We start from the raw sequence: 8,940 nt of genomic DNA, 5'->3' as shown, positions 1-8,940 counted from the left end.
AATAATTATATTAAGTGATAAAAGATGAGAAAGGTAAATAGAGGTCAAAATTGTAATAATATTAAAATCTCCCAAAGTAGGAGTATGGATTACAAACAGTTAATTCTGATAGAAACTCCTTGAATAAAGTAATGCGTTGACACCAAAGCACTATGTGGCTGTACAAAATATAATAGTGTTTAAGTATGAAAATAGATTTCAGGTATCAAAATGTAAACTTGATAAAGTTCGGGTATCAAAAATATATTATATTTTAGGATTGATTTGATCATGGTTTAATTCGATCATTTACTCCAATTTTAAGGACTAAGTTGATACTTAGAGATTAATTTGGGCTAAATTGACCATTCATAATATACAGGTAAACTTAAATTTTCAAAAGTTCAAAGATTAAAATTAATTTGAAAAATATTTTAAACAGTATTGATATCATGCTAAATGATATCACATGTGAAGTCATCACCACTCTCGTTACAGCCTAGGCCCATGCGTAACAAAGGCCCAAACGACTCGACAAGATAGAAACTATTAATGCGACCCAAATCCAAACAAGCGACTATCCATCATCAATCACAAAAGGCTTCAAGCCTCAACACATCAAAGGACCTTCTAGAATCCTACAAGACAAAGGATTCCTTCGAGAATCTGGAATCCTTGAGAGCTACGAAATCCTAAGCTTGTAAAGATTCCTAAGAAGGTGACAAACGTTAAACCTAACCATGCATTATAAATACACAGGTATAGACACAATGTTCAGTACGTTAACTACTATATCTAAACTAGTCCATTCCAATCCACTCGATCCTTGATCATAAACTAACTTAGGTATTAGAGCGGGTATGTCGGACTCCGGTCCCGTCTAAATTGCTTATTGTTTTATAGGTTCAAATACGACGTCGGATCATGGTTACTGTCAAAGCACGTGACCAAGTTTAGGTAACAAGTTATCATTGGTGCAGTGAGCGTGGATCAAGATTATCCACAATCTGTCAGAATATTCAACAATGGCTCAATCCGGCCAAATCCAATAAAAAAATCCACCAGAGTAATGAGGAAAAGGCTGACCAACGTGTAGAGCACCAACCCCAGTTGACCCACAATACCAGTTCTTGGCGGTGGAAGTGTCACGCAAATTGGCCCAAAGTTTAGCGGCCATATAGAAATAGATGGATGGTATAAAAGCCACTCATGAGCTATAGATGGCCGATCTGCGGCAGTAACTCCGGAAGGCCAATGAGGGTGAAAGAAAAAAGCTTGTCCGAAAGAAAGAATCTGGTAGGGAGTTCGAAACCCCTATGGACCTTTCTCGAAGTTTTTCACCTAGTCGAAGGTATTCCAGATCATGGAGCCCTCGCATGCACCGTACTGGGCGAAGGAATCCGAGGGGCGACGAAAAACCTCATGAGTGAGGCAAACACCGTTCCCCATCAAAGTCATGGAGCAACCACCACCGAAGGTCTGAACCTGAGCAAACGAGGGTTAAAAAAGACGTACCCCTCAGTAAAGAAGACATCTAGGAGCTCCTCGAAAATCCGGTTCTCAAGACGGATATTCAAACCTAGCAAAAACCAACACACCGGTTGCAGGAACATTATTTATTTATAACTGGAGAATTGATGTAAAATAATACTCCAATAAAACATTATCAAAAGCATTTATTCACAACAATATATTTAAAAGTGTTTATGTCAACTCAATTTTCTTCTAATGTTTTATATTATAAAAAGAGAGTTTTAGATGTTTGATTAAATGATCTATTATTTGCTATTTATACGTACAAAAGTAGATTTGTTTTTAATAAAAAATAGAGAATTCCTACTTTCTAACGGCAAATAGCAACAATAAACAGAATGAATCCTAAATGTTGGATTAATTACATCCATAGTCACTGAATTTTACCAATTTTAATATTGTGGCCGCTGAACTTCAATTTTTAACGATATGATCACTGGACTTTTCACTCTTTAACACCAGTGGCTACTCAATTTTAACTAACTCATCAAAAATGGCCGTTAACGACCTCAAAATGAAAATATTCAAGAATTAAAGTTGTTCAGAACGATATTTCCAATGAAACCACATTTTTTATTTTCCAAAACTACATTTTTGAAGCTCTCTCTCTCTCTCTAAAAATTCACACTCCCTCTCCTAATAAAACAACACCTAAATGACTCTAAAACGAAAATTTTCAAGAATTAAAGTACCTTAGAATATCATTAACGCTTCGGATTTTTTGATTTTTAGACCGTCAACGGTCGTTTTGCGGTGTTGAGTGGTAACCGGTATTAAAAAATATAAAATTTAGTGACTATACTGTTAAAAATTGAAATTCAGTGACCATAATATTAAATGGATAAAGTTCAGTAGCAATGGGTGTAATTTACCCACCCTAAATGTTTGTCTAAAGAACTATTGTTTCCAAAAGTACTGGATTCCTAAACAAACAACACCAAACAAATCCTTAAACTAATTAAAAATGAAATACTACAGTCACAGTAAAACATAATTAAAGGAGCCGTAAATATTATCAAATTTATCCAAACACATTTCTGACTAACCAGACTGCGCTCACATGACTAACCTGCGCACGCAGTGATCAAGACAAAACAACACCCATTTCTTCTCTCTCTCTAAAACCCATTTACTATTTACTTTCCCTTCTCCGCCTCTCTGCCTCCTCACTCTGTCACTCACTCAGTATTCCATTTTCACCTTCTTCTTCCTCTCCCTCTGTTCCATATCTTTCTCCTTCATTATTCTGGCTCTCCCAACCATGGAAGCTTTCAGTTTGCTCAAGTACTGGAAGTCCAGCGGCAGCGGCGGCGGAGGTGGCGGAGGGAGTGGTGTACTTGGCAGTGTTGATTCTGTTGTTAACTCACGCGCCACTACTATTGTCACTGCTGTTGCTCAGCGTGCTGTTGAAACGGATGATGATGATGATGATGATAATGACGATGATGATGACGGTCCGTTTTTTGACTTGGAGTTTTCTGTACCTGATGAGGAGGAGGAAGAGAAGGAAGAGACAAATGGCGAAGGTTTTGAGGAGGAAAACGGTGTCGTTGAGTCGGATGATGAGGATGTTGAAGGTGAATGTGAAGGTGAAGGTACGGATGAGGAGGATGAGAGTGAGTTCAAGTTCACAGTCTCATCTGGTTCAAGCAATGACCGTGTGGATCAGAATCTAGCGCTTTCGCCTTCTGATGATTTGTTTTTCAAAGGGAGACTTGTTCCGATTGAGCCTGCTTCACTCGTTCTCAATGGCGCGGAGGAGGCTAATTTGAAGCCGAACTTGCCTGTTTCTTTCATGAAATCCGCTACGAAGTTGAGAGTGCTCATGTTGAAATTTAAGAAATCGAGGCTGAACGTGACGGAGAAAGGTGCAGGTGAGAAAGCGACGGATCAGGTTAATGAATCTGCAGCGTCTCCTCCTGATGGTGCGAAGCAGGAACAGCAGAAGCAAGAAGAGAGAGGAGAGGATACGAGTAACAAACAGAGCAAGTTTTTTACCGTTAAGTTTAAGGTGGAGGAAATCGCGAAAGTTTCTCTGTTCACCAGAGAGAACAGCAAAAGCGCTCACAAGTCGCAGAAACAGAGTAATGCAGAGGAATCAACAGTCATTTCAGATGAGAAACGGTTCTCCAAGGACGTAATGCAGAAATATTTGAACAAAGTGAAGCCTCTGTACGTTCGCGTTTCGAAACGTTATGGAGAAAAACTGAAGTTTTCCGGTCAGCTGAGTTTAGCCTCTGGACTGAAAGCAGCGGTTCCTCCGCCACCGTCTACGGTGACCGCAACTCAAAAATCTTCGCCGTCGAAGGCTACTACAACAACAGCTGAGAAGAGCCAAACAGAGACTGAAGTTACAGATGCACCTGTAATGAGTAATATGAAGAGCCTGAAACAAGGAAATTTGCCAGCGGGACTAAGAGTTGTGTGTAAACATTTAGGGAAAAGTCGATCAGCGTCATCTGCAGTGGCGGCGGCTCCACCGGCTCCGACGACGTCAAAGAGGAGAGACGATTCGTTGTTGCAGCAGCAGGATGGAATTCAGAGCGCCATCCTTCATTGCAAAAGATCATTCAATGCTTCCCGAGGTAGTTTATCAATTTAATTAGTTAAACATTAACTTAATCAACTTTTAATTTCAGTCATTTAAATTCTTGTTCGTTGTTTTGCTTCGATTGGACAGATTCAGATTCATCTTTGTTGTCTAGGTCAGTGAGCGATCCCTCTCATGAAAAAACCCTAGAATTGACCAGAAAATCTGCAGACGATGGAAAAGTTCCCTCTCTTTGAGAATTGAACCAAAACCCCCAAACGGGGAACAGAACAAAAACAAAGGGCGGGAAAGGAAAAAAAGGGGTCTGAATTGATCAGAATTATGTTAATATATTAGTATATGACATTTCCTATTTCAGGTGTTCTTTAGAAAATTGATTCCATCTAGGAATTATCCTCAACTCCAAATCCTGTTCTGTAAATGTGTAATTTTGGAGGACTTTTTTGTTTCTTTTCTCTGATTTAGGGTTAAGGATAAGTAGAGATGTTTGATTATGATTAGTGATATAGTAATAGTAAATATGACTGCCTTTGTTTATAAAAAGCTTCATCTTTATATTTATACATTTAATTTTTCAGATTACATGTCCATAATCATTTCAATTTGTTTGAAATGTATTCATTCAATGCACTTACATCTGTATATAGAAATGCATTTAGATTTTTTTTGACATCCAAATGCATTTAGATTTTATATCTCAAGATTCATGATATGTTTTGTATCAATTGAATGATTAGAGCATCTCCAATACAGGTGTCTAAAAGAGTGCCAAAACTTACTAAAATATAGTATTTTATTGTCTCTTTCATCCACATCATCTTTGACAACTTTAATTTAAAAAATGCTCCAATAGATGTTGCTTGAAAAGTTGCCACTATAATCCTACAAATTATTATTTTATTATAAATAAAATGTTCCAGATTTATTATTTCTAGGAGAGTATATTAAAAAAATAATTAAACAAGGTTGCCAAGAGGTTGCTAAAAATTGGCAACTTTCCTTGGCATCCACAATCACTCTAATAGTGGACATCTTTTAAAAGTTGCCAAATCTGATGCCACATCAGCTGGTGCTCTTTTGGACACCCTCTATTGGAGATGCTCTTTCCATCCAATAAAGAAATTTTGTATAAGAGCCAAATTTGACCTACGGTTTTTTGAGAAGCGCAAATTTCATCGTAACATTTACAAAATTAGTTAATATTTTTTTAAGCAGGATCAATTTTAGTTATACTTTAATGAAAAAGTGAAAAGAAGTTTTTCGATAAATTGAAGCAATTTTGTATATTTTTAGTTGGTTTTTTGTAATAAAAATTAGTAAAATAGTAAATATTTTAGATACTTGTACCAATTTTCTGTGATTAATTTACGTACGGCAAACTTAGTTATCATTTTAATAATATTTTTTTTATCTATGATAATAACTTACTAAATATTTTAGATATAATTGATGTTTTTCTTAAAAAAAAAAAAAAAGATATAATTGATGTTTATATGGTAGTTATATAATAATCAAACTAGTTTTTTCAAATTTTTGTAACGTACAGGTTAAAATTGAAAATGTTAGGGTTAAATTTATATCATTTCGTGTTTTACTGCTAATCCTTAAGGTCAAATTTGGCTTTCGTGTTTTACTTGCTGATCGTTAAGGTTTTATGCCATTTTTTGAATGGGATAATGGTATAAAAGGTATCCTTATGTTACTTAGTAGTTTAGTTACCACTATCTTTTGATAGATGGGTCAATTTGTCAATTGCATTGATGCATATATACGATAATAGTTATTTCAGACTCAATAATTACATACCATTTTGGTCATGGGTGTATATGAAAGTGGGGAATAGATTTGGATTATTAATGGGGTCCAAGAGTCAGTACTTTCAAAGGACTGAGGTCTGAAGAATTGGGTGTCTTTGTCTTTAGTGGTCAGAGAAGTGAGGAAGAAAGTGGGAAAAAACCCAATACAGTGAAAAAAGAGATTTTCTTTTCTTTTTCTTTTACCTCAAAGGAGATTATGAAGAAAGATAGATAGAAAGAAAGAACAGTCTCTCTTTTTTTTCTTTCTTTTCTTTTTCTTTCCCCCTACTACTTACTATCTTCTTTGCTATGTTTGTATGCCTCTCTATAAATATATGGTCTAATTATGTAAAAAGTAAAATCATGATATCTTGGAATTTGAGAAGGTGGCTGTTTTGGTCGTTGGTGTTCATGATGATTAGACACCAATTAATGTTTTTCGTGTCTATAGTCTATCTTAAAGGGTAAATTACACTCATGGTCCCTCAACTTTTCTGTTTCTAACATTTGGTCATTTTCACGACATGATCTCTTAGAGCATCTCTAACAGCTTCTTATAAAATCTTCAAGAGATTCTTAGTGAACTCTCTAAAAATAATATAAAAAATGATTAAAGTGTAAAAATACATCTAACGTTCACAGTCGGGAGCAATTTTACTCTTAATGTTTATATGTAGGAGTAATTTTACCCTTAATGTTGGTAGTTAAGAGTAATTTTACCCATAACATTGTCAAGCTGGGTCAATTTTAGACATTATTATGAAACACATATATTTTGTTCCTTATTTTGCATCAATTGCATATTAGTTTGCTTTAAAAAAAAGATTTTTTATTTTTATTTTCTGTGATTCGTACAAAATTCAGTATATTTTTATATATTTTTTTTTAATTTTTCACATTTAATCATATGTTTGTGATATGTTACTATTTAGTAATAAAATGACGCACATGTGAAATATAGATGATAAAATTCATAACTAAGAAGACAATTTGATTAATAATTTCTTCAATTGATCTAACTTATCGATGTTAGGGGTAAACTTGCTTTTGGCACTTGTATCATCTTAGACTTTAGGGGTAAAATTACTCCCAATTGTAAATATTGTGGGTATTTTTACACCTTATGCTTTTAATATTATCAACACTTAATTTTGGTTTCATTTCAGAACTACTTTTTGTCTTTTAATAAAAAAATTAACTAACATTTACTACCTATCCGCAATAACAAGACAGAACCTGTGAAACACAGTACATGTTTCACATTATAAATATGATAAATTACACCCTTGGTCACAAACTTTACTCATTTTTATGGTATGATCATTGATCACTAAACGCAATTGAACTTATTTTCACTGTATTACCACTACAAGATATAACATACAAGTCATTCAATTTCAATTAATGTCTTAAAATGTATGTTTACAATCTCAAAATATAAATTCTAAGAAATGATATTCTAAGCAATTTTAATTCTTCAATTTGAGGTTAAGGTTATTTAAGTGTTGTTTGGTTTGGTTAAAAGAGAGGAAGTGAATGTTTAGAGAGAGGTCCGGAAATGGTAATTTTGAAAAATAAAAAGGCGGTTTCATGGTAAATGTGGTTTAAACAACTTTAATTCTTGGACGATTTAATTTTGAAGCGTTAAATTGAAGTTTAGCCTTTGTAATATTAGAAAGTGTAATTTTTTTTTTGTTAAACGGGTCAACAAAGAAAGAAACAAAACTAAGATCTAACCAATCGGGTGAAACTTGTGTCTATAAGGTCAACCTAAATAATATTTTGGATGTCTGCAGGAGGTACATCACACTCGTGAAGACCAAAGGACAATAGTCCTACGTGGTTTAACATCCTATCCGCTGCACGATCCCCTTCTTTATAAATATGATTCAAATTCACCTCCCAGTCTTTGAGCATAACTCACGGCACCTAGTGACAAGCTAATAAAAAACATGACGGTTCTGAGTACCTTCTGAAATTAGCCTGATGACAACTTGGGAGTCTAACTCTACTTTCACCTTTAGGAAACCTTTATTCCAAGCTAACTCCAAACCAAATAAAAGGCCCTAAATTTCGGCAAGACCAAGTGAAAAAATGTCAAAGTTAACCGCAAAGCCACCTAACCAATCCCCACACGGTTCACGTAAAAGACCACCAGTTGAAGCGAGCTCCGGGTTACCTTTGCTAGCCCGTCACAATTTAATTTGGTCCAACCCGTATTTGGATGTTTCTAAGCAATATAAATCTTCTTTAAAATCCAATGAGTAGAAAGTGTAAATTTGAGTAATTTTTATGTTACATTTTGAAGTTTAATGGTCATACCATGAAAATATGCAAAGTTCATTGGTCATGAGTGTAATTTACCCACTCTAATATCATGTAATTCTAAGTGTAAAGTCGATGGTGATGATATTTTATTTTAAATAATGTCATTTAGACGTTGTTTGGTTATCAGAGATTAAAAAAAATGTTTAGAGACGAAAAATCTCGAAAAACGATGATTTGGAATTTTAAAAAATGTGATTTTATAGTAAATACGGTTCTAAATAACATTAATGTTAGACTTCTCCATTTTAAGGTTGTTAACAACCATTTCGAAGTCGTTTACTTTTATTAGTGGCTATAATATAACTAATAATAAAATTAAGTGACTTTTATGTTAATAAGTGTAAAGTTGAATGATTTTTATGTTAGTTTTTGAAATTTAATGGTTATAATGTTAGCAAGTATAAAGTTGAGTAATTATTGGTGTAATTTATCTTCTTTAAAGAAAAAAATATGGATTAATATATAATTATTAGATTATTATTTTTTTGTTTGTTTATCTAAACTTGTCAATAATATGGGATTTTATAGTGAGGACCAAATTTTTTCTTTTAAGAAAGTTCAAATATACTTAGGTGTTAAATGGTGATTTTTTTTTTTATATATAGTTTGTCTAGTTTCTTGGTTGGTGACTCGCCAAACAATTATTAGGTGGATTTTCTCCCGATTAAAGTTTTCTGCATACATTAGACTTGAACTCGATATCTAGTTTGAGTGCCTTGAGACTTTTAATAACTCAAATCAATCTTAATTAGT

At 34.0% G+C, this 8,940-nt stretch overlaps 1 protein-coding gene across 3 annotated transcripts; it reads left to right on the top strand.

Moving 5' to 3' along the window:
• Window positions 1-2,632: 2,632 nt before the first annotated feature.
• Window positions 2,633-4,640, top strand: LOC136211102 (probable membrane-associated kinase regulator 2). Of its 3 annotated transcripts, none has more exons than XM_066002638.1 (2): window positions 2,633-4,097; window positions 4,223-4,640. In XM_066002638.1, the coding sequence occupies exons 1-2, from the start codon at window positions 2,774-2,776 to the stop codon at window positions 4,297-4,299; spliced, it is 1,401 nt and encodes a 466-aa protein (XP_065858710.1). In that variant the 5' UTR covers window positions 2,633-2,773; the 3' UTR covers window positions 4,300-4,640. The 3 variants fall into 3 exon arrangements, with proteins under 3 accessions (XP_065858710.1, XP_065858711.1, XP_065858709.1); XM_066002639.1 differs by having other exon boundaries at window positions 4,218-4,640; XM_066002637.1 differs by having other exon boundaries at window positions 2,634-4,097; window positions 4,193-4,640.
• Window positions 4,641-8,940: the final 4,300 nt, after the last annotated feature.

Source organism: Euphorbia lathyris, chromosome 1, assembly GCF_963576675.1.
Source record: "Euphorbia lathyris chromosome 1, ddEupLath1.1, whole genome shotgun sequence".
Classification (NCBI taxonomy): Eukaryota; Viridiplantae; Streptophyta; class Magnoliopsida; order Malpighiales; family Euphorbiaceae; genus Euphorbia; species Euphorbia lathyris.
Note: the sequence above shows the minus strand (reverse complement) of the source record. Positions and strands in the feature narration are given on the sequence as shown.

Excerpts from the sequence above, each read along its gene's own strand:
- LOC136211102 (XM_066002637.1), top strand. The coding sequence starts at position 2,774 with ATGGAAGCTTTCAGTTTGCTCAAGTACTGGAAGTCCAGCGGCAGCGGC. Across the intron at positions 4,098-4,192 it reads ATCATTCAATGCTTCCCGAG|ATTCAGATTCATCTTTGTTG; the intron begins GTAGTTTATCAA and ends TCGATTGGACAG.